The sequence below is a fragment of the Hyperolius riggenbachi genome, chromosome 5, assembly GCF_040937935.1.
Source record: "Hyperolius riggenbachi isolate aHypRig1 chromosome 5, aHypRig1.pri, whole genome shotgun sequence".
Lineage (NCBI taxonomy): Eukaryota > Metazoa > Chordata > Amphibia > Anura > Hyperoliidae > Hyperolius > Hyperolius riggenbachi.
In genome coordinates this window covers 344,521,391-344,545,908 of record NC_090650.1, presented here as the reverse complement: position 1 = coordinate 344,545,908, position 24,518 = coordinate 344,521,391, and the positions used below count along the sequence as shown (strand labels likewise).

At 45.9% G+C, this 24,518-nt stretch overlaps 1 protein-coding gene across 1 annotated transcript in view; it reads left to right on the top strand.

Annotated features, from left to right (window-relative positions):
- Positions 1–282: 282 nt before the first annotated feature.
- Positions 283–24,518, top strand: part of LOC137517744 (kinesin-like protein KIF20A) — a 68,195-nt gene continuing 43,959 nt past the window's right edge. Inside the window, exons 1-6 of the mRNA XM_068234777.1 lie at positions 283–312; positions 6,673–6,815; positions 13,440–13,523; positions 17,596–17,715; positions 22,249–22,387; positions 22,953–23,137. Coding sequence (XP_068090878.1) covers positions 6,681–6,815; positions 13,440–13,523; positions 17,596–17,715; positions 22,249–22,387; positions 22,953–23,137 — 663 coding nt within the window. The 5' untranslated portion in view covers positions 283–312; positions 6,673–6,680. The remainder of the gene's footprint in view (positions 313–6,672; positions 6,816–13,439; positions 13,524–17,595; positions 17,716–22,248; positions 22,388–22,952; positions 23,138–24,518) is intronic.

The window sequence follows — 24,518 nt, the reverse complement described above, 5'->3', positions numbered from 1 at the left end:
GACTGCAAACTCACTGTTGTATATTTACATGGACCCAATTGTAATAAATATTGTTGGTTGCTATGGGCAACAACACTACCTTTCGGCACCATATCACAGGAAGTGTGATAACTTGACACTCATCACAGCAAACAGCATAGGTGATAGAACTTTTTAGACAAGATTCAAGAGTTTATTTGTAAAACAAATATACAGATGTGTTCATCAGCAATCTTATATCTTCGTTACATGTTAACCTCGGCAAAGCAAACGGTCTGTAGAGTCTTATGTGTTCCATGCAGACTCGGTCTATCCCTAGTGATGAGAGACCAGGTGGCTTTCTCTTTGTTACATCTATGCTAGCTGCACTTAGGCATATATATGTTACGGCCAGAACCCGAAGTGTGGCCACTTCGGGTTCTGGCCGGCCAATGTGCGAAGTGTAATGTTTAAATGTATTAAAACCTGCTCAATTTCATGAAATATAGCCGGCGGCAATGTAATACATGAAGCCGCTGGCTTTCGCACTGCCTCCTCTCCTCCTCCTTCCCCCCCGCCTCTCTCCTCTCCCTGCCTCCTATACAACATACGGAGCAGCCGGGGACACGCGTGTCCCCGAGAGTCGTTCGTCGCAGCAGGGGAATCCTGCAGAGCGGGTGCTGGCAGAAGCAATGTCTGCAGCCTCCCCGCTCTGCTTCCCCTGCCGCGACGAACGACTCTCCGGGACACGCATTGTCCCCGGCTGCTCTGTATGTTGTATAGGAGGCAGGGAGAGGAGAGAGGCGGGGGGGGAAGGAGGAGGAGAGGAGGCAGTGCGAAAGCCGGCGGCTTCATCTATTACATTGCCGCCGGCTATATTTCATGAAATTAAGCAGGTTTTAATACATTTAAACATTACATATCTAACATTGGCCGCTTCGCTGCGGCCACTTCGCACATTGGCCGGCCAGAACCCGAAGTGGCTGGCCAGAACCTGAAGTGGCCACACTTCGGGTTCTGGCCATAACATATACAGCATACAGTTAAGGAAAGTTACAAAAAGGAAGTCGGCAGAAGTAGAGAAGTGCCCTTGGGAGCCCATGTTGGCTATTCCTATACTAACCTCTAAAGAGTTAAATGTGACATCATCCCTCAGGGATGATCTAGTACCCATCGCATGCAATTGGCTGATAATAGCATGTGATGGATGACCCTATCTACGCATGCTCCGATGGGACAATCCAAATATGGTGTTTCCTCTCTTATTACCCAGAAATGAGGGACAATGTTCCCTGGCTATTTACTGGGTGGAAACTGGATACATTTTTATGAATGACCACATACAAGTCTAAAATACCGCCAGCGGTGTTCTCCCGCATAAATTTACTTTACCGACAGCAGTTTTCTGTTGCCTGGTAATGCCACCTTGTATCAAGTGATCACATGCATGGTTAACAAACATTGCCACTTGGCTGCATTTTAATTGCACCCAAATGGCACTCGTGGCCAGCACTGGAGTTCCACTACCATCCAAAGTGGCACTAGCCCCTCAGAAAGATCCCCAACCACAGCTGTGATTGCTGGCTTCTGCACATGTGGGCGCATCTTCACACCTCACTCTAGATTGTGCTTCCATGGCCAGGAGTGCTCTATGCTTGCACAGTTCACAAGAGTTTAAACTGCGTTAGCGCAGAACACTACCTGCAATGGGAGCGTAATTGAGAGGCACGTGGATATGCCATGCATGCGCAAAAGCCAGGTTTATTTGCTTTTAAACAACACTAGTTGCATGGCTGCCCTGCTGATCATTCTGGCTGCTGAAGTGTCTAAAACCCCCACACCTGAAACAAGCATGCAGCAATTCAGTCAGAGCACCTGATCAGCATGCTTGTTAAAGGTCTATGGCTATGGGCCAGTTTCCTCTAAACGCGCGATGGTAATATATGCAGGACAGCCAGGCAATTAGCATTGTTTAACGGGAGAATAATATGTCGGTAGTTCCCGCAAAAAATCAATTAACTACCAATTTTTTTTTTATCCCCTACTAGTACTTGGTGATATATTTCGCTTCCCATTGACTCAAATAGAGTCTGGAGCTTTGAGTGCTGTGTTTGCTGAACTTTAATTTTTTGGGGGGGACAAGACCGCTTCCGCCTGTGAAAACGCTTGGCTAATGTATCTAAATGAGCTGGTGACATGGGCGGCACCAGGGGGGTGCAAGGGGGTGCTCAAGCACCCCCTAGAATTGTCCAAGCACCCCCAAAGCATCCCCTGGCGTGAACTGACTTCAGGCGTCTAAGAGACGCCGAGTCAGTTCACAGTGGCCGCCCGAAGCCCTGCTCTGCAGACTTGGAGTCTGCAGTGCAGGGCTTCGGGCGGCCATTTTCCCGTAGCCCTGCTCGCCGGGTAATGCAGGCTGCAGGCAGGAAGTCACGTGAAGGAAGAGGATCGTGGGAGCTGTGCGCCACAAGGAGGTCGGGAGAGGAGGAGGTCGGGACAGGAGGTCTTCTGACTGTAGGTGAGTAAATGGGTTTTTTTTTTTCAGGTGGTGCTGCTGATTGTGGTCAGAACTGCTGAGCATTGTGCATATTGTGGTCAGATCTGCTGAGGATTGTGCATATTGGGGTCAGATCTGCTGAGGATTGTGCATATTGGGGTCAGATCTGCTGAGGATTGTGCATATTGGGGTCATATCGTGCATATTGGGGTCATATCTGATAACGATTGTGCATATTGGGGTCATACCTGATAACGGTTGTGCATATTGGGGTCATACCTGATAACGATTGTGCATATTGGGGTCATACCTGATAACGATTGTGCATATTGGGGTCATACCTGATAACGATTGTGCATATTGGGGTCATATCTGATAACGATTGTGCATATTGGGGTCATATCTGATAACGATTGTGCATATTGGGGTTATTGAACGTGTTTTTTGTTCAAATCTGCTCACATTACGTGTATTTTCTTGAGAAAACCTGCACAATTATGTGAATTTTCTGGGGAAAGGGTCACCAAAACTTGGGCCCACTGTCTTTGCGTTGCACTTTTAAAGGGAACCCGAGGTGAGAATAATATTGAGGCTGCCATATTTATCTCCTTTTAAACAATTGGAGACCGAGAGCCGAATATAGTGTAGTATGTTTTGGAAAATGAGGTAATAATGAAACGTAAGTAATATACTTACAAACCTGGGTTACCCTTTAGGCAACCACTGAATAAGCAGGTGGGGAGATTAGGCCTGTCCCCACTCAGGGCTAAGATGTCGCTCTCTGTAGAAGGAAAAGAGGGTATTTCACCCTTCCACCAAGGTGGATAACTTGATATACGGAAAAGCAGAGGCGCCAAAAGAGTAAAAATATCTAAAAGGTTTAAAAGTATTCAGGTGGCGGTGGTGGCCCAGCAACACCCAAAAACAGACACGATGCTGTTGATTGAAGAGACGTTTATCTCCTTTTAACCACTTGAGGACCCACCCTTTACCCCCCCCCCCCCTTAAGGACCAGCGCTGATTTTTGTGATCTGTGCTGGGTGGGCTCTGCAGCCCCCAGCACAGATCAGCTGGCATGCAGAGCGATCAGATCGCCCCCCTTTTTTCCCCCCTATGGGGATGATGTGCAGGGGGGGTCTGATCGCTCCTGCTAGTGGCATGTTGCGGGGGGGGCACCTCAAATCCCCCCCCTCCCTCTCCTACCTGTCCCCCCGGTCATCGGGGCTGCACAGGACGCTGTCCGTCCTGTGCAGCCTGTGACAGGATGTCCGCTGTCACATGGCGGCGATCCCCGGCCGCTGATTGGCCGGGGATCGCCGATCTGCCTTACGGCACTGCTGCGCAGCAGCGGCGTACAATGTAAACAAAGGAGACAAATGTCTCCTGCGTTTACATTTAGCTGATCGCGGCTCGCAGGCTATTCACAGAGACCCGCTCCATGATCTAACAGGAAACGGCCGCTCACGCGAGCGGCCTTTCCTGATTAATTAGGGAGGCACCTGGTGACGCAGATCTGCGTCGCTGGTCCTCCAGCTACCACTTTGCCGCCGCACGGTATGAGTGTGCGGTCGGCAAGTGGTTAAGCAATACCAGCTGCCTGGCTGCCGTGTTGGTCCTCTGCCTCTAATTCTTTCAACCATAGACCCTGAACAAGCATGCAGCAGGTCAGGGGTTTCTGACAATATTGTCAGAACTGACAAGATTAGCTGCATGCTTGTTCCTGGTGTAATTCAGTTCACTACTGCAGCCAAATAGATCAGCAGGGCTGCCAGGCAACTAGAATTGTTTAAAAGGAAATAAATATGGCAGCCTCCATATCACTCTCACCCTGGGTTCACGTTAAATTACAGTTAGCCCCACCCTCATCCGGTCATGTGTAGCCACGCCCACACCAGGTCGTCAGCTACCCCGGAAATTGGTCCAGCACCTGCATAGCAACCCCTAAAAAAAATTCCTGGAGCCGCCACTGGCTGGTGCACACTAGCAGTTTGAGGTTTTTAGCAAACCGCAAATGCGGGTCCTGCAGCACTCTTGCTGTTTGTAGAAGCATTTCTGCCTCAATGTAAAGTATAGAAAAAGCGCACATTGCTCGGAAAAACTCTAGATCAGAGTGGCTTTCCAGGCGTTTTTGTTACAGTAGCTGTTCAGCAACAGCTTTACTGTAACAATATATGAAATCTGCTACACAAAAACGCTCCAGAAAACGCTAGGCATGTTTAGAAAACCTCTCTAAACATGCCTAGAATCGCTCTGAAAATCTGCTTCAAAATCCTTTAGCGTTTTGCGGATCTGCTAGCGGTTTTGGTGTGCACTGGGCCTCATTGCTGCTGCCTGGGAGGTCTGTCTCCATTAACTTACCTGTTAGCCGCTGGCTTATCGCCTTTTCTAAACAGACGATATTCTCCGTTCCCATTCCGCCATCTTTCAAATCTTTATGAATTGACATGTAGTGACGTGTTGTGATAATCATTTCACAAGGCGGTAATTTCCCGCACTGCTCAGGAATGTCCGATTTTCATGCGGAAAGTTTTTATGAATTGACACTTTGCTAAATGGTCAGTAAAGTCAGCTGTTTTGAGCATTACCGCATGCGGGAATGCTTTATGAATAGAGGCCTAGACCTTGAATAAATACCTGGTATTGACCAATTTTAACAGAAACAAACATATAATTAAGGCCTCTTTTCTGCGAACTGTTGAGCTGTGTGCTCAGCAAGCAGTTACCAGGCAGCAGTCAGCAGTTGTGAGACTTTCAGAGGCATTTCACTGCCTGTCAACAGTTCGTGGAAAAGAGGCCTTAAACACTATTCAGAAAAAGAAAAGAAGCAAATACACAGCTGACAAATGCATCCTGTGGATAGTAGGGATGATCAATGGTATGCAAATACATCCTAGTTGATGCACATTTCTATGCAAATATATGCAGCTTCAAAATGGACCAATCAATTTAAACCTGGGTTTAAATTGATTGGTCCATTTTCAATCTGCATATATTTGCATTCAATGAGATGTGAATATTTCTGAGTTCATGCAGGATTATGTACATGCGTATGCAAATATGTGCAGCTTGAAAATGGACCAATCAAGTCCCACCAAGGTTTAAACTGATTGGTCCATTTTCAAACTGAATAAATTTGCATACAAATTGACATACTCCTGTATGAACTCGGAAATATTTGCATCTCATTGATCACTCCTAATTGTGGACATCTACTGAAGTAGGTGTGGTTAGGTGCTATTCCCACTCCATGCTAGAAAAGTAGGAGAGAGCCTGCCAATAGGATTGGAACTTTGCAGAGATCACGTGAGCAGCAGATATTTAGACTGCCTGCAGAACTTGCCCACTTTGTATACCTGAAGGAGCGCTGTGCTGGTCACACTGTACGTTTGTGTTTATGCCTTTATTGGGCTCTATTCATAAAACATTTTGCGGAAAAAAATATCTTGGAGGGAAAACAATGCATCGGTATTTTAGACTTTTGTGTGCTAATTCATAAAAAAGTTTACACTTGTGATGAAAGGTCAGGGAATTCCTGACCTAAACTAGTGGTGCTGGCTGAGTTGATACATTTTCTCCGTGCAGAGACAGAGTGCCTGTAAAGGAGGCAGCCCCAGCATCCCTTTAGATGTACACTTTTTTTAAAAAACTGCCTCTCCTTGCCCTGAATCTGCGCTAAATCTGTCTATTAGTCTTTCTAAACAATCTATTTAATTGCCACAGCTTAGAAGAACTTCAAGAAATGTTACACATGCAGGCTTTCTGATGTGAAATGTATCTGAAAACAGGTACCCAAGGGGTTAAAAAAACGCAGCCTTGGTAGTCTGGGATGCCTTGTTTGCTCTGCTCTCTGCTGCTGCCTGGGAGGTCTGTCCCCATTAGCTTGCCTGTTATCCGCATGCTTATCGCATTATCTAAACAGCCGGTATTCTCCATTCCCATTCCGCTTGCTCTAATCCATGACTTGACATGTAGTGACAGGTGTTGTGATAATCTCCGCACAAGGCGGTAATTTCCCCGCACTGCTCAGGAATTGTAGCTTTTTATGCGGAAACAGCTTTTATGAATGGACACTTTGCTAAATGTTCGGTAAAGTCAGCTGTTTTGAGCATTACCACATGTGGGAATGCTTTATGAATAGAGGCCATTGTGTGAAGCAGCACTGTTACCACCTACTTACTATATAATGAAACATTAGTTTTGCCTTTATTGTTTTCCAGCAGGTACTATGGACGTGGCAGATGACATTTCTGTGCTGCCGGCTGATGTAAGCTCTGTGCTGCCAGCTGAAGTGGGCTCTATGCTGGATCCATTATCAGTCACTGCTGCAGGTGATGGCACAGTTTCTGACTGTTCTCTGCTGGTGAGTCAGTGCACAATTCTATAATGGTATCACTGAAATTCGGGGTGACTTGTAGGACATGTGCGCAGCATAGTCCCTCCCCCCTCTAATAAAGAAAAAGAGGCTTCTGCACATGTGGGTGCATCTTCACACCTCGCTCTAGATTGTGCTTCCATGGCCAGGAGTGCTCTGTTTGCACAGTTCACAAGAGTTTTTAAACTGCGCTAGTGCAGAACACTCCCTGCAGTGGGAGCGTAATTGAGTCACGTGGATGTGCCATGCGTGCGCAAAAGCCAGGTTTATTTACTTTTAAACACTAGTTGCGTGACTGTCCTGTTGATCATTCTGGCTGCTGTAGTGTCTAAACACCCCCCCCCCCCCACACACACCTGAAACAAGCATGCAGCAATCCAGTCAGAGCACCTGATCCGCGTTCTTGTTGCAAGGTCTATAGCTATGGGCCTGTTTGTACTACGATGCAATTATTGCACCCAGGGCTGGTTCTCTCATGAAGCAAGGTCAAACATTTGCATCTGGTGGCAGAGATTACAGGGACAGCAATTTTGTACTGTATGTTTACACTAACAGCATGCAGTCAGAGTAGAAGTGAAAAGAGAGCAAGGTGAAGAGGTCATCATGGGGGGGGGGGGGGGGGGGTGTGAAGCAGCTTGTTGTGCTGTGTGAGGAGGGAAATGGCAGGAGAGCAGCATTGTTTCGTTTGACTTCCACAGCAATTAAGTGCTGTGTGATCATTCCAAATCATGTGTGGGGGGGGGGGGGAGGGGGCACATTCTCAAGTTTGCCTCAGGCAGCAAAAAGCCTAGAACTGGCCCTGATTGCACTGCAAAGAAAATGCAACCAATTCACGTCATTAAGTAGTTTCCATTGATGCGACTTTACTTGCGCAATCTGGCACGCTGTGACACGGGGGAAATTATGGATAGCATGCTGCAGTTTTCCGCGGGACGCATCGGATTTTCTCATTGCCTACGGGAAGCTGCATCTGGTTATCTGTCTGGAAGTGCTCGCGGCTGAATGCGATGCGATAGTTGTATCGCATCCACAACGCTAAAGGGCCCTTAAAGTTTATAGATGCAGGACAGCCAGGCAATTAGCATTGTTTAACAGGAGAATAATATCTCACTTCAGATTTGGAATAATCGCACCGCAGTAGAGCCCACAAGTTGCACCATCACGCCTACATCTCTGGTGCGACTGAAGAACAAAAAGTAACACATCTGGGACTCGAGTCAGAGTAATGCACTGCAGCTTAAGTATTACGTCATTCCGTCACATGGCAGGCAGTGTGTCATGTCTCATTGACTTTAATGGGAGAGTAGTGAGACTTGGATGTAGTGTGGTAACGGTACATACACACGTCTGATTTTTCCAAATGACCGGTCGTTTGTACACACGCCCGATTTGCATCCGAACTACCAGTCCAAACAGTCGTTCGCTTCGGCTTATAAAGCTGATTTTTATGGATCCGCTTGGCAGATCCATAAAAATCAGCCTTATCAGCCGAACGACCGTTTGTACACACACCCGATTTGACGTCCAAACGACCGGTCGTTTGAAAAAATCAGACATGTGTATGTACCTTAAGTGTAAAAGGCGCCTAAGGCCTCTTTTCCCTGCCTAGTTAGGCAGTGAAATGCCTCTCAAACTCTCACAACTGGTTGCCGCTGCCTGGTAATTGCTTGCTGAGCACACAATTCAACTGCCCGTGGAAAAGAGGCCTTCAGGTAATGAATTAAACTGTAGCTAAGGGGAAGAGTATCACAGTATGGATGGCTTATTTAATGTATATGGGGAGGGACAAGATGCAAGATGAATTTGGAGAGTGTTCATATTTGAAAATGTAAACCCCCATATGATTATGGCAATATACACTCACATAGAAGGTATTGCACATACGCACATACTGGTCCATTATCAGTCACTGCTGCAGGTGATACTACAGTCTGACTATGCTCTGTTGGTGTGGCAGTGCACAATTCTATAACGATATTACTGAAATTTGGGATGAATTGTAGGACGTCTGCGCAGCATAGCTTTTTTTTTTTTTTTTTTTTTTTTTCTCTCCACCCCCCCCTCCCCTTCAGACCCCTGTTTGCACCCAATCACCCATCAATCACTCCCCGTCACTATCTGTCAACGCTATTTTTAGGTTGGGTCCTAAACTGCCCCTGGGGGCTCCTGATCACCCCCACACCCTCAGATCTCCCTAGACACCCCCCCCCCCCCCCTGTGTACTTTATACATCTATCCTGCCCTGTAATAACCCACTGATCACCTGTCAATCACCCATCAATAACCCCCGTCACCACCTTTCACTGCCACCCATCAGATCCTAACCTGCCCCTTGCAGGCACCTGATCACCCGCCCACACCCTCAGATCGCCTGCAGACCCGCCCTCAGATCACCTCCCAAGTGCATAGTTTACATCTGTTCTCCCCTCTAATCACCCATCAATCACCCCCTGTCACCACCTGTCACTGCTACCCATCAGATCAGACCCTAATCTGCCCCTTCGGCACCCAATCACCCGCCCACACCCTCAAATAGCCCCCCAGACCCTCTCTGATCAACTCGCCAGTGCATTGCTTGCATAATCTCCCCTCTAATCACACCCTGATCACCTATCAATCACCCCGTTACCCCCTGTCACCACCTGTCACTGCTACCCATCAGATCAGACCCTAAACTGCCTCCTGTGGGCACCCAAACAACCGCCCACACCCTCAGATCACCCTCAGACCCTGCCTGAACATGCATTATTTGCATCTGTTCTCCCCTCTAATCACCCACTGATCACCCATCAATCACCCCCTGTCACTGCTACCCATCATATCCATCAGATCAGACCCTCATCTGCCCTTTGTGGGCACCCAATCACCCGCCCACACCCTCAAACTCCCCCCCCCCCCCCCCCCCCGATCACCTCCCCAGTGCATTGCTTGCATCTATTCCCCCCCCCCCCTCTAATCACACCTTGACATCCATCAAACACCTCCTGTCACCCCCTAGCACACCTACCCATCAGATCAGGCCCTAATTTGCCCCGTGTGGGCTCCTGATTACTCGGCCAAACCCTCAGATCCCCCTCAGACCCCCTTCCGATCACCTCCCCAGTGCATTGATTGCATCTATTCTCCCCTCTAATCACCCCCTGAGACACCCATCAATCACCTCCTGTCACCCCCTAGCACTCCTATCCATCAGATCAGGCCCTAATCTGCCCCCTGCAGGCTTCTGATCACCTGGCCAAACCCTCACCCGCCCCACCGCAGTGACAATTTCTTTCTTTTTTTTTTTTTTTTCCTTTCTGATCACTGCTGGTCTCTACGACTTAATTGTGGCTGAGACCAACCGTTATGCCACACAATACGCAACCGCCAATCCAAGAAGCTACCATGCCCAGCCTTTTCGTTGGAAACCACTCCAAGTTTCCGAACTTAAAGTAATACTATCGGTGTATACATTTTTAAATGCTGTGTTGTAGCACACATTAGGACAAGTACTAGGAGCAATTTGATTCCTCACACAGCTGTTCCCCCTCAGCTGTAAAATCCTCCCTCAGTTTGGTGTCAGTGTTGGATACAAAATGTATCTAAATACTGAGCTCCCAGAGAGCTAGACCATGTCTCTGCACAGGGGAGTTGCTATCAACGCCTCAGTTTATAGTTTAATTATCACCTTGCTGAAAGAATCTTATCGATATGGGGGTAAGGGGTTAAAGATTCTAGCAATGTGTTTATTATCTTTGCTTCTCTTGACTGATAAAGATACTAATAATGCTAATTGTAGACACTGGTCTGCCCCTCTAAGCAGCTTGTAAAGTGGATGCTGTGATGTATGCTTTTTATTATTCTTGCAACATGTATTTTTTTTTTCCTGCATAGAGTGCTTGCTGTGATCTGCATGCTGTCTTGTGTTAATTTTAGCTTGCTGGAGTGTCTATTGTTCTACTGTCTGTTGGCAGACATGTCCTTCTCTGCTCATGTTTACCAATAGACAATGGTCTGACTCCTTTCTGCTGGACCACACAGCTCCTGGAGGAGGGGATTATCTGTATCTACTGAATAGTCTGGGAGCAAGGTGTCCACAGGTAGACATGATCCTGGATCTGCAATATAAGGTCAGGTACTTGGGGCTGTTGGAGTGAGTTAGTGATGGAAACAGCAAGCTGTGGCACTTGTTCTCTAAACCCTTGGAACCAGTAGTTATGGGATTGAAGAAGCTTCCTGAAGCATTGCATTGCCTGCATATGGAATACTGGACATATTGCCTGGACTTTCCCCTTGGACTTCTTGTAATGCATGGAGTTATCTGTGGGCACTACATATGCCAGTAGTTCTGCTTATGCTGCTGTTATTTCAGTTCTGTTTTGCTGGAATATCAAGGTTGCAGAAATCCGAGTCGTTTTGGTGGTATAATAAAACACCTGAATCCTTTCAATATTAGCCTTTGCCAGTGTCCTATGTTATATATCATCACAGATGCAGCCTGGAGTAAATCACCACAAGCAGGCAGCCAGTCTGAGTGTAAACACAGACTAGTGTTATAGCTAGTTATATTCCAGCAATGTTACAGCTCATTTAGTTACCTGTTACTCTCTCAGATCAACCTACTTCTCCTCATGTCTCCTGCATGCTGTGAGTGGCATAGTGAAATATATTTGTGAGCTGTGTGACAGAGTAACCAAGCAGCTCAGGGTGACCCAAACTACTATGAGCTGTGTGAGAAATGAATTTTTAAGCAGGAATAGCGAGAGACCTGGGTGAATAAAGTGCCCCTAGCACTAGTGGTAATGTGTACACTAATATAGAGTATTAAAAAAAGTCGTTTCAATCGATAGTATTCCTTTAACTTTTTTGGGGGCCTTCTCCTTAAAGAGAACCCGAAGTGGGTTTGAAGAATATTATCTGCATACAGAGGCTGGATCTACAGCCCAGCCTCTGTTGCTATCCCAAACCCCCCTAAGGTCCCCCTGCACTCTGCAATCCCTCATAAATCACAGCTACGCTGCTGACAAACAGCTTGTCAGAGCTGGCTGTGTTTATCTCTATAGTGTCAGTCTGCTGCTCTCCCCGCCTCCTGCAGAACTCCAGTCCCCGCCTGCATCCCTTCCCTCCCTGCTGATTGGAGGGAAGGGACAGGGGCAGGGACCGGAGCTATGCAGGAGGCGGGGGAGCAGCTGAGACTGACACTACAGATGTAAACACAGCCTCACAGCACGGGTGTGATTTATGAGGGATTGCAGAGTGCAGGGGGACCTTAGTGGGGTTTGGGATAGCAACAGAGGCTGGGCTGTATAGGCAGATCCAGCCTCTGTATGCAGAGAACATTCTTTAAACACACCTCGGGTTCTCTTTAACATGGGTCTAGTCAAAAAGAATTTATTGCGGTCTTATTGGTCTATGCACCCAATACATCACATGCCCATGTTCTCTGCTGCCATGTCCAGGTCACGATTTGAGAACATCCTGCTCTTCCTACACTTCAGTGCCAATACAACCGGTCATCTAAGAGCCTAGGTGCGCTAAGGGGCCCAACGTCCTATTTACAGGTCATTTTGAGGCATTTGGTTTCTAGACTACTCCTCACGCTTTAGGGCCCCTAAAATGCCAGGGCAGTATAGGAACCCCACAAGTGATGCCATTTTAGAAAGACACCCCAAGGTATTCTGTTAGTAGTATGGTGAGTTCATAAATTTTATTTTTTGTCACCTTTGTAGGTGACAAAAAATGTATGCATGTATGCCTGCATAGTAACGGACGCATCGGTAGGCAGGTGTCTGCTCTACTCTTGTTTCCCAAGGGATTGTGTACCGATCACCGCTGGGTGACAAAGATCCCTTGGAGTTCCCCCTCTCGACCCCTCCCTTCCCCCCCCCCCTATCTTTCACCCACTGTCATTAAAGGAAAGCTGAGGCGAAAGGCGTGTAGATATATTCTCATACTGTACTTGTTTCCCTTTAAATAATGGTTGATCTGCCTCTAATACTTTTAGTCATAGACCCTAAACAAGCATGCACATAAGGTGCTCTGACTGAAATCTGACTAGATTATCTACATGCATGTTTCAGGTGAGTGATGCACACATTACTGTATGATACTCAAAAGGTCAGCAGGAAATTGGCAGAAATTCTACCAGTTGCGTTAAATTGTAATTTATTGCAAATATAATCAGAATCAACAATTCTGAAGGTGTTTTTGTTTGTTGAGGGGGGCTTTCATTTGAAAACGTGAACTTTTGACCGATTCTGAATTTGGCAGTTCTGACATCCAAAGGATATACAGCATCATGTAAACTAAATATAATTGCTGATCCAGGCACCTAACGCCTGTGGGATCAGCAGATGAAGAGCAACAAATAGCCACTCTACAGGGCAGGCTTGAAAGATTCTAAATCTCTATTGATCTGCAGCCTGCTAGTCCCCCGTCCCACTCCACTGACTGAGGAGCATTCTTGTGTCCTTATTGTCAACTGGCAAGATTGACATGAGACCATGCCTGCTAGTCTAGCAACCCTAATAACTGAGTGCTGAAGGAGCTGGGATGGAGACAGTCATTTTTGAATGTCAGAGTTTTGTCTGCAGATATCACTCATGTTTACTGTTTTTCCCCCTTATGTCGAAGAATGACCAAGCTTTACATCCGCTGAAGGTGTATTTGAGAGTTAGACCTTTCTCAAAGGCTGAGATCGCCAATAACGAGTCCCAGGTTAGTGTTTAGACGCTGTTTGTTTTTATATTCTAACATGTATCTCTCTTCTGAGGTATGGATAAAGTGATAGCATTTGTTGTTCTTCCTACCAAATTAAGATGATCACAAAAAACATGCGCACACCATGTATGTAATAGAAAGAGAAATGTACAGAGAAGAACCTCGGGAGCAGCAAGGAGTTTCAGAGAGACAAGACCAGGAGATGCCATGGCTTTTGTGCCACTCATTGCTTTTGTGCTCTTGATATTCATTGAGCTTTTCTTCATTTCTTTAGTCACGAATGGACCATTATTACAAATCTCTTTTTTAAAATCTCTCTCTCGCTCCCCCCCCCATAATTCATACCCCTGGCAAATTTTGACTAAGTTATTTTTGTTCAACCAGCAAGTAATTTTGTGACAGGAAATGACATGGGTGTCTCCCAGAAGATAAGACGATGTACAAGAGGCATTATTGAGGGAAAAAAAATTTCTCAGATTTTATTTTCATTTGAGCAAAAATGTCCAGTCCAAAATTATTCATACCCTTCTCAATAATCAATAGAAAAACCTTTATTAGCTATTACAGCAATTGCGCTGCGGAGCGATTTTTACCATGATTGTTATGCATTGCAAAATTGTAATTGCGGAAAAATTAGGGACTTGCTGAATCGCTAGCATTTAGCGAAATCTCTAGTGGAAAAGGGCCCTTAACCAGTTCGGCCTATCTGGACGAGCTTCCTCGTCCAGATAGGCACTGCTGCTGCCCCCGCATGGTGCGCGCGCTCCCGCCGCTAGCCCCCCCGATCAGTGAATGGGAGTATAATTCCCATTCACCGATCTACCTTCCCCACAGGAAAACCGACGCTTTCTATTGAGAGCGTGGTATTTCTGCCCCCTGGAAACGTCCCCGTGTTCTTTTAGTTCCTGGATGCGAGATCGTTCGCATCCAGAACTTTTTTGACTGTGGCCATCTTGTGGCCAAATAGTAAACTGCACCTACATACAATTTTCAATAAACAATTATCTTTTACATTTAAAATTGGCTGTTTCCCTCCCACATACATTTTTTGTTTTTTTTTGTTAAAGAGAACCCGAGGTGGGATTTTATTATGCTAGTGGGGCACAGAGGCTGGTTGTGCACACTAACACCAGCCTCTGTTGCCCCATGGTGTGCCTCAAAGACCCCCCCCCCCCCTGCGCGCCGCTATACCCCCGCAGTGCTGGCAACACGCAGCATGTCGCCAGCACAATGTTTACCTAAGCGCTGTCTGTCAGCGCCGCTCCCCCGCCTCCTCCGTATCGGCGCTACCCGCCACGTCACTTCCCTCCAATCAGCGGGAGGGAAGGGATACAGGCGGGTAGCGCCGATAAGGAGGCGGGGGAGCGGTGCTGACAGACAGCACTTAGGTAAACATTGTCGCCAGCACTGCGGGGGTATAGCGGCGCCCATGGGGGTCTTTGAGGCACACCATGGGGCAACAGAGGCTGGTGTTAGTGTGCCTTCCCTCTCCATAGGAGGTTGTTGTTGTTGTTATTGTTATTGTTATTATTATTATTATTATTATTATTATTATTATTATTGTTCCCCTAGTTTCAGTTTTGATTTGTGATAACTCACTGGTTTTGGACTACTACATCTCTTAAAGGGGGGTGTTCACTTTTTTTTTTTTCTGAAGCACTCCTTTTTTAAAGGATCTATACAAAAAATGAGCAGTCAGCCTGTCTACTTGTGTTCACGCTATTTTGTGCCACTGCCATCCAGGGAGTGCTTTTGAAAATAAAGGAGTTCTTTAGAATCCCCCAAGAGGAGCTGGACTAGTCTAAAACCTGTCAGATGTCTGATTAATACTGGGCACCTGTGGTGTAACTAAGGAGCTATGGGCCCCAGTGCAAATTTTTTTTTTTTATATTGGGTGCGGCCCCCCAAGCACATGAAACAAAACAGTCGATGCGGTGCACTAAAACCTGGCTAGAACAACCAGTGTCAGAGGTGCAAGAAGGGAATGGGGAGCAGTTTAATGATTACTACCATTTCAAAGCATCTATAGAAGTGATTACCAGCACAGGACCAATCAAAGGGCTAATACTGAGGTCGAGGGAGGACCCCGGTTGCAGTCGAAACCTCTGCGTCTCCAATTGCTAGACACTGTAATTGACAGCAATATAGGAAAAAGGTACACGCCCTCTAGGTCCACCATATCTCCCTGGCTATGCACTGCTGTCAATGAAGCTTCTATCCGTGCAGGGTAGAGGGCCTTGTATTCATTACAGCTCAATCTACCATGGCTTTGCCTGTGGGGAGGGGTGTCAATGGAACACAGTGCTACGCCATGGAACATGGAAGATCCTTCATACTGTATGTCCATAAAACAATTCAGTGCAGGGTAGAGATCCTTGTGTCCCTAAAGCCCAATCTACACGATACGATTCTTTGTGCGATTCGATTACGATTCTATTTACGATCCGATTAAATCCGACATGTCTGATTGGGATTTGATTTGCCATTGCAAAACAATGGCAAATCAAATTGAATCCCGATCGGACATGTCGGATTTATTCGAATCGTAATCGAATCGCACAAAGAATCGTATCGTGTAGATTGGGCTTTACAGCTTGCTCTATGGCTGTGTCTGCAGGGAGGGGTGTTAATGGAACACATCTACAGTGCTGCACCATAAGGTCTCTAAAACGCAATGAGATCACATTTCAAACTAATTTCCACTGCTCAGTATAGGAGCTCAATTGCATCCAAAATGCAGCAGAACTGCATTGGGGACAAAATCGCAATGCAATCAGATCGCACTAATGGAAATGGCTGCTGGCATTTCCATTCGTTTTACTATACTGTGTTGTGCGATCGGAATCAAATCGCCAAATGCAGGAAAGTGTAAAAGGGCCCTAAAACATGGGAAAGTCTTCATAAGTCCTTATGGTGCTACAGAATGAATCTGTTACGAGCTGAGTACTAACCACTTGGGGAAAAGTGTTCACCAGGCTGTAGTCCCACACGAAGGTTGGTGATGTCTTGTTAATCGTATTAGGACCTCTGTCTCAAATGGATGGAGAAGAAAACAGAAGTTACTTTTGTTTCTGTCCAGGCTTCAGGACAGAGACCTTGCAATACAACCCCTCACCGAGGAATGAAAAACTCCACTCCTAAAAAAGTTGCCTGCTGGCTCCCCTTCAGCTATGACACGAGGCTTAAAGAGAACCTGAACTGAAAATAAAGTTAACCATACACGGGTCATATTTACCTCCTGCGTAGTCTACTTCGCAATCTTTCTCCTCTCCTGCGCCCCATTTGTCCACTGTGATCATTCTGCGTCCTCCATTTTGAAAATGGACCTTACCCCATAACAGCTTTCTGGTCATCACTGTTAAACTGTAATATCACCCACTTGAGCCATAGGGAAACATGGACATTACCTTGCACATTCAGTTGTAACTGACAGCAGCTGGTATATTTCAGTTCTGACAATATTTTGTCAGAACTGAAAGGGATCACTATAAGAAGAAAATTGTGAGCTTCTGAGAGGAACTGACTGAGTTTAGTATGTAATTTTAATTTGCAGCTACATCCTGTGTTTAATTTATTTTAAATAAATGTATTCGCTTCAGGTTCCCTTTAAGGACAGACCAACTTAGTAGATGCCATTCATAAGTTTCTACATAGGGGCCCTTACATATCCACACCTGAGCATTGTATTGGGCCAGTTGCGTAGTAAGCATGAAATTATCAAATATAAAAACTACCGGTATTGCCTTTTACTTTGTCCAGTCTGAGCACACAGCCAAGTACAGAGTGTAGCCGCCTCACGTGGAGGGCTCAGATGTACACTGAAAAGACTTATTGGGTACCGGATGTCCTGAATCTGGCTAAATGGCTTGATTTTTAGAATCTGTGGAAACCTTCCTAGTTTAGGCTTCTCTGTATTAATCGTATGTGGGTTGGCACTCAAAAGTACATACACGGTGCATACTTTCCTGACAAATTTTGAATTTAGCACATGTTCCAGTTTTCATTGAGTAGTAAAGATAAGACTACAGTAAAAATATTATTCTTTGAGTTTACTTTTAATTTCTTTTAGGATTGTGTGACTATAGAAAACGCAGAGATAGTTTCTCTTAGTGCTCCTAAAGACTCGTCTACAATGAAAAACAGTGAAAGAGGAATTGGACAGTCTGTGCACAAGTTTACATTCTCCAAGGTAGCGGTCTACAAAAGTTTTGTGTTCATGTCTTTATTTTTAGGCTGGGAGGACACTTGTATGTGCAGGAAACCATGAGTTTTCCGCCATGTGCGTCTGCGTTTTGTATGCATTTTGCGTTTTTGGAATTTGTTTTTGTATGCATTTGCTTTTAGCGTGTGTTTTTCATGCTACATCTGAGTGTGGCCACAGGCCGCCTCCGATATTCTACCACCAGATAATGCAATCGCATGTCAGGCGCTGACACACATGGTCTTACAAACGTTGTCAGTTGGCTGCATTTAAATTGCATTCAAATGCAATTGTATGATACAGACAGGATGCTAAACTGTCCAACAGGATCCATACCAGGGATAAAAGACTGGTTGACTATTGCATTGCATTCAAGTTGCTAAAGGATCCAGCTGCTAATTTAACATTCAGCATGCCTGTAGCTTCTGTAGTATGATGCTACTAGAGTGACTTTAGGTGAGGTGATGGATCATTTCTATTCCTTTTGTTCAGCTTTCTTCAGCATCACCTATTGCCTCAGTGATCTCTCTATCTCTATCTCTCTATACAGTGCTACCCATAATTATTCATACCCCTGGCAAATTTTGACTTAACGTTGCTTTTTATTCAACCAGCAAGTAATTTTTGAGGGGAATGACATGGGTGTCTCCCAAAATATAAGATGTACATTTCTCAGCTTTTATTTACATTTGAGCAAAAAGTGTCTAGTCCAAAATTATTCATACTCTTTACAAAACTGCCAGTCTGTGGGAAAATCCAAAGTTTTATACCATTCCAAATAGTCCAAGCTGTTGTAAAGCATCCTAATTACCCCGATTAATTGGGAACAGCTTTTTTTTTTTTTAAATCAACTCAACAGGTGAAAAACTGTAGCTCTCTGCAGTTGGTTTGTAGGCAGTCATGGCTAAGACAAAGGAGCTCAGTAAGGACCTGCGGCTGCGCATTGTGGCTGCTAACCAGTCAGGAAAGGGCTACAAGGCCATTTATAAATGTTTTCAAGTTCTAGTGGCTACAATGCAAAGTATTAAATACAAGATGTTCCGCACTGTGGAAAATCTCAGAGCATGTGGTTGGAATCCAAAAGTGACACCTGTGCTGGCCAGGATGCTAGTGAGAGAGGTGAAAAAGAATCCAAAGATCACCACCAAGACCTTCCTGGTGAATCTGGGCTCTGCTGGTGGCAATGTCTCAAGGCAGACAATCGAACGGACACTGCACACTGCTGGGTTCCACGGATGCAGACCAAGGAAGACGCCACTTCTCCAGATAAGGCACACAAAATCTCACTTGGCCTTTGCAAATGCTCATCTGGACAAAGACTACTTTTGGTCTACTGTGTTCTGATCAGATGAAACAAATTGAATTGTTTGATCACAATGTTTCCTTCCTTTGGCGTAAAAAAGAGAAGCCTTCAACCCAAAGAACATTATCCCCATTGTCCAACATGGTGGTTGGAACTTAACCTCCTCAACGGTATGGACGAATATATCCGTCCATCACCGCCGGAGGTCGCCGCTCAGGCCCTGCTGGGCCGATGTTTGCAAAATAAAAAGCAGCACACGCAGCCGGCACTTTGCCAGCCGCATGTGCTGCCTGATCGCCGCCGCTCTGCGGTGATCCGCCGCGAGCAGCGGCGAAAGAGGGTCCCCCCCAGCCGCCTGAGCCCTGCGCAGCCGGAACAAAAGTTCCGGCCAGCGCTAAGGGCTGGATCGGAGGCGGCTGACGTCAGGCGCTATGGCAACTATGTAAGCAAAACAAGGAAGGCTGCTCATTGCGGCCTTCCTTGTTTATTCTGGTCGCCGGAGGCGATCAGAATGACGCTTCCGGAGCGCCCTCTAGTGGGCTTTCATGCAGCCAACTTTCAGTTGGCTGCATGAAACAGTTTTTTTTTTTTTTTTTATTTAAAAAAAACCCTCCCGCAGCCGCCCTGGCGATCTTAATAGAACGCCAGGGAGGTTAACCTCCTTGCCGGTCTAATTAATCCGGCAAGGAGGCAGCGCAGAATTTTTTTTTATTTTATTATATTTTTAAAACATGTACGGCATCCCCCCACCCACTCCGATCGCCTTCGGCGATCAGAGTAAGCAGGAAATCCCGTTCAGAATGGGATTTCCTGCAGGGCTTCCCCGGTCGCCATGGCGACGGGGCAGGATGACGTCGGGACGTCACAGGGAATCCCGATCTGCCCCTCAGCGCTGCCTGGCGCTGATTGGCCAGGCTGCGCAGGGGTCTGGGGCGGGGGGGGGGGGGGCGGTTTGGCGCGCCGGGTAGCGACGAATCGGCGGTGGCGATTGCGTACTACACGCTAGCAAAATGCTAGCTGCGTGTAGGAAAATTATGCCAATCGGCCCAGCGGGGCCTGAGAAATCCTCCTGCGCAGGTTACCCCGAGCTGAGCTCGGGATAACCGGCAAGGAGGTTAATGCTTTGGGGGTGTTTTTCAGCCAATGGACGAGGGAACCTAATCACAGTAAACTGTACCATGAAAAAGGGCAATACATGAGGGTTCTCAATGATATCAGGTAGTCTGCAGAGAAACTTGGCCTTGACACCAGTGGACATTTCAGCATGACAATGACTCAACTCTCAAAACGCACAGCAAAAGTGGTGAAGAAATGGCAGACAACATTAACGTTTTGGAGTGGCCCAGCCAGAGTCCTGACTTTAACTCTTTCCAGAGATTCTCAATTGGATTCAATACCAGGGTGATGGCAAGAAGACCCTCCAACCCCAAAGATTTGGAGCTCATTGCTAAAGATGAATGGGCAAAAAGCTGGTCTGCAATTATAGGAAGCGTTTGCTGTAATAGGCTTTTCTATTGATGATTGAGAAGGATATGAATAATTTTGGACTAGACACTATTTGCTCAAATGTGTATAAAAGATGAGTTCGCCCCTCCCTCTACAATAATGCCTCTTGTATATTATCTTATTACCTTTTGGGAGACGCCTATGTAATTTCCCTTCCCTTCAACTCTGGGGACACCCACAACCTCCAATGATGCACATGAACCAGCAGTATAATGCTAAGCAATTTTATTGGATCCAGAGAATAACTTAAATAACAATATTAAATAATTAAAATTAATATTTAATAACGATTAACATTAACACTTGCAGAGTGCGCTACCCCTTCCCAATGTTCAATACATAAACAATGAGTTCTTAATGGACCGTCCTCCACTGTTTAACATCCAGTTTCCAGGTACTCCAAGGAATTCATCTGTTAGTGGCACAGTTATGTATGGAAAGAGAAAAAGACAGAAATCATAGTGCGATCCTTTTTTGAACCATATGGGGACCACCACCCTATGGGGTCCGACTGTGCAAACTTCTACTAGGGGATCACCTCTTTTATCCGTCACCATTAGCCAACAGATGGCATGCTCACCTTGCTGCATGGCTGCCCAGCCTCAGACAGCAACTGCACTTTAAAGGGTTAACCAGCAACTTTCCAGTGGTGAATGGTGCATCCAATCTCAAACAAAACAACAAGATGACATCATAGTGCGATCATGCTTGCAAAGCAACTAGGTTCAAATGACAGCTACCGTCTATTATTCTCCTGCTTACCCTTTGCTGCTGCTGCTGCCCACACTCACAGACAGCTGTCCACATTTTATGGGTGTGCAGTCTCAACCTCAGTGTTTAAGAATATATTCCACTTCCACAGACCATCAGGCACATATCTATAAACTGAAAGGCTGCCAATAGTGTAAAATCCACATTTATTTTATAAAATTTAAGAATTGTACTCAAACATCAGAGTAAAAAGCGCTTGTAAAGTTAACTCAGGGGACGTCTCCTGCTGCTGGTCGCTTCCCTTCCAGGCTCCGCCCTACGCGTTGTCATACGACTCATCAGGGGCTATATAGTGCCCTATCTAACCCGAGCACATGCCTACATTACCATGTGGCTCCTGTGGCAGATCGGAGCTCGGGTAAGTTTATGGCGACGCATCTTTTTTTTTTTTTGACCGCCACAAGTTTTACGGATCACGCATGCGAGGAAGCGTATTTGAGCACTACCTTCTGCACATATCAACAGGAAGTGAGCGTCACTTCATGCTTGGCCTGCTGCCAGACTGGGATTACGGCATACTAATGCCGTAATCCCCGAAGGCCTGTTTTTGGCGGTGCGGACTGCACCACTGCGCCAATATTCAATGTGAAACCGGCCTTAACACCAGCTTATTATTTTTAATTCACTGACTGCATCAGATGAAAATAACTCAAGACAGCAAGAGGTTCAACTTAGGACTGTAGTACATTTACCATGAGTTAATTTGCAGAGGCTTGGCCAATTTTACCACTGACGTAGTGTGAGGGCCAACAGATTTTGAATGCTATAAACAGATGTGTAGGTATGCTCTTATACTACATGGCAGTGGTAAAATTGGCCAGACATCTGCAGATAAAAATTGGATGTGTACAGACCTTTAATGCTGGCTATTGTTACTGAATCATGTTTGGTTTTCCTTTAGCATGACTGTTTACTGGTTGTGGCCTTTTTTTCTCCCCTAGATATTTGGTCCAGAGACGACACAAGCAGAGTTTTTCGACGGCACAATAAAAGATCTAGTACATTTTTTCTGTCAAGGGCAGAATGTGCTTGTGTTCACGTATGGCGTCACTAATGCTGGCAAAACATTTACAATACAAGGTATCTAGAGTCCTATTCACTTATATGTAGCTGCTTCACCCAAGTATGCCTGCTCACATTTTAAGCACAATATAACTGTTTTAATACATGTTCTAAAGTGGTTATGACAGTGAAACCTACGGTATATTCAAAAAAAAAATTTATATATATTTTTTTTTTTCTGTGAAAATCTAATCTGCGGAATCCAGACCTTTTTGTCTTATAGAGATATGGAACCAAAGGGGCGAGGTTGACCTCTCCAAAGTAGTTAGCATATTTGGCTAATATTGTTAGGATTAGTGATTTCTCAAACATTTTTTTTTTTTCTTGACTGTCCATGCTCTGCCTACATCATACATGTCACTCTGGCCATGGGCCAAATCTGGCCCTCGGAGCCATCAGATCTGGCACTCAGATGCCTTCCACACTTACTATGCATTATGTTTGGCCCATTCTAGGCCACCAGAGAACTGTATAGGGGATTGAGGGGGGCTATTAAACACCAGGCAACTTTATAAGGGAGAGAGGTGACCACTAGACATTGAGCTATGCAACAAAAGTAAAAACACAACTTTCATTGTTACAGGAGCCCCGAAAGATGGTGGTATTCTTCCACGATCACTTGATGTAATATTTGGTCATATTGAAGGTCAGCAGTACCAAAAGATGAATCTTAAGCCATATCTTGGCAATGATGTCATGAAACTAGAACCAGCTCAAGTCAAGCAGGAGGAAGCCACAAAAACATTGTTGCTTTCAAGCTTAAAAGAGGTCAGTGCTGAAAAATCAAAGAGAATTTTTTTTAAAAAAGGTCAGTACTTGCATCATAAGTTGTCGTCTTTGAAAAGCAACTTTTAAGGCCTGGAACCCACTAGATGGTGCAAAATGTGTTTTTTGGGAATTATTTCCCTGCTCCTATACAATTCATTAGAATGGCAACGCTTCCAAAATGCTGCATGTCTTAATCGCAATCGCTCTAGTGGAATCTGTCAAATCCATTTACATTGGCAGAGTGTTTAGGGAGTGTTTTCAAATGCTCCAAACACAAACGCTCTAGTGGGTTCCAGGCCTACAGTGGGATGTTGGTTTGAATTTTTTTTTTTTCTTCACTTTGGCTCGAGTAGAACAGCTGTCAAGCATTTCAATAATCTTGGCCCCTTGTTTGAGACCACCTACTTCACTTCCTGCTCTTAATGGCACAGCGCCGGCGACAAAAAGGGAGACCCAATGGTAACTTCATATCAAATTCTCACAGTTCCAAAACTTTCCCATATTACTAAAAGAAAAAAGTTTTGTGCAATTTTTGCAGAGATCTTGCTGTTCTTGGTGAATCATTTCCTGAGACAGGAAGTCGGGTAAAGTGCTTCTTGGACCACATTTTAACTTATCACAGGTTATTGTCATGCATGATACGAAAGTCTTGCGCAATCGTGAACAATTTCATATTGTACAGTGGAGTATCATTTTCAGTTTAAACGTACTAATACAATTCCCCCCCCCCCCCCCCCCCCCATCCCTCACCCATTCTGAATAGAGCAGAATCCCCTAGAAGTTCACATGTGGCTCTTAATACACAGGTTTTACTGGCAGGGGAATTGCTACCCCCAAAGATCAGTAGCACGTGCCCCAGATGTCCCCCCAGGCAGAGTAGCACCACATAGTACCCAGCTTACACCACAGAGGCACCAAAGCATCCAGCATGGCACCACAGTACCCACCATGGCATTGCAGCACCCTGCATGCCCCATAGACACCCTAGAACCCAGCCTGGGACCACAGCACACACCAATGGGGTGGCATGCTGGATGCTGTGGTGCCTCTATGTGGCATGCTGAGAGTTGTGATGCCTTTATGGGGGCGTGCAGGAAGCTGTGGTTCTTCTATTGGGGCATGTTGGGAGGAGTTGCCTCATTGGGAGGCCAATGGAAGGGGGTCCACTAGAATGTCAGGGGGAATGCTATGCAGGAACTGCCAGATAACCTAGCAGCAGTTCAGGCCGCCCAGCAGAAAGGCACGGAAGCCAGGTAACTCTGCCCAGTTAAAGGGATACTGTACGGGGGTCAGGGCAAAATGAGTTGAACTTACCCGGGGCTTCTAACGGTCCCCCGCAGACATCCTGTGTTGGCGCAGCCACTCACCGATGCTCCGGCCC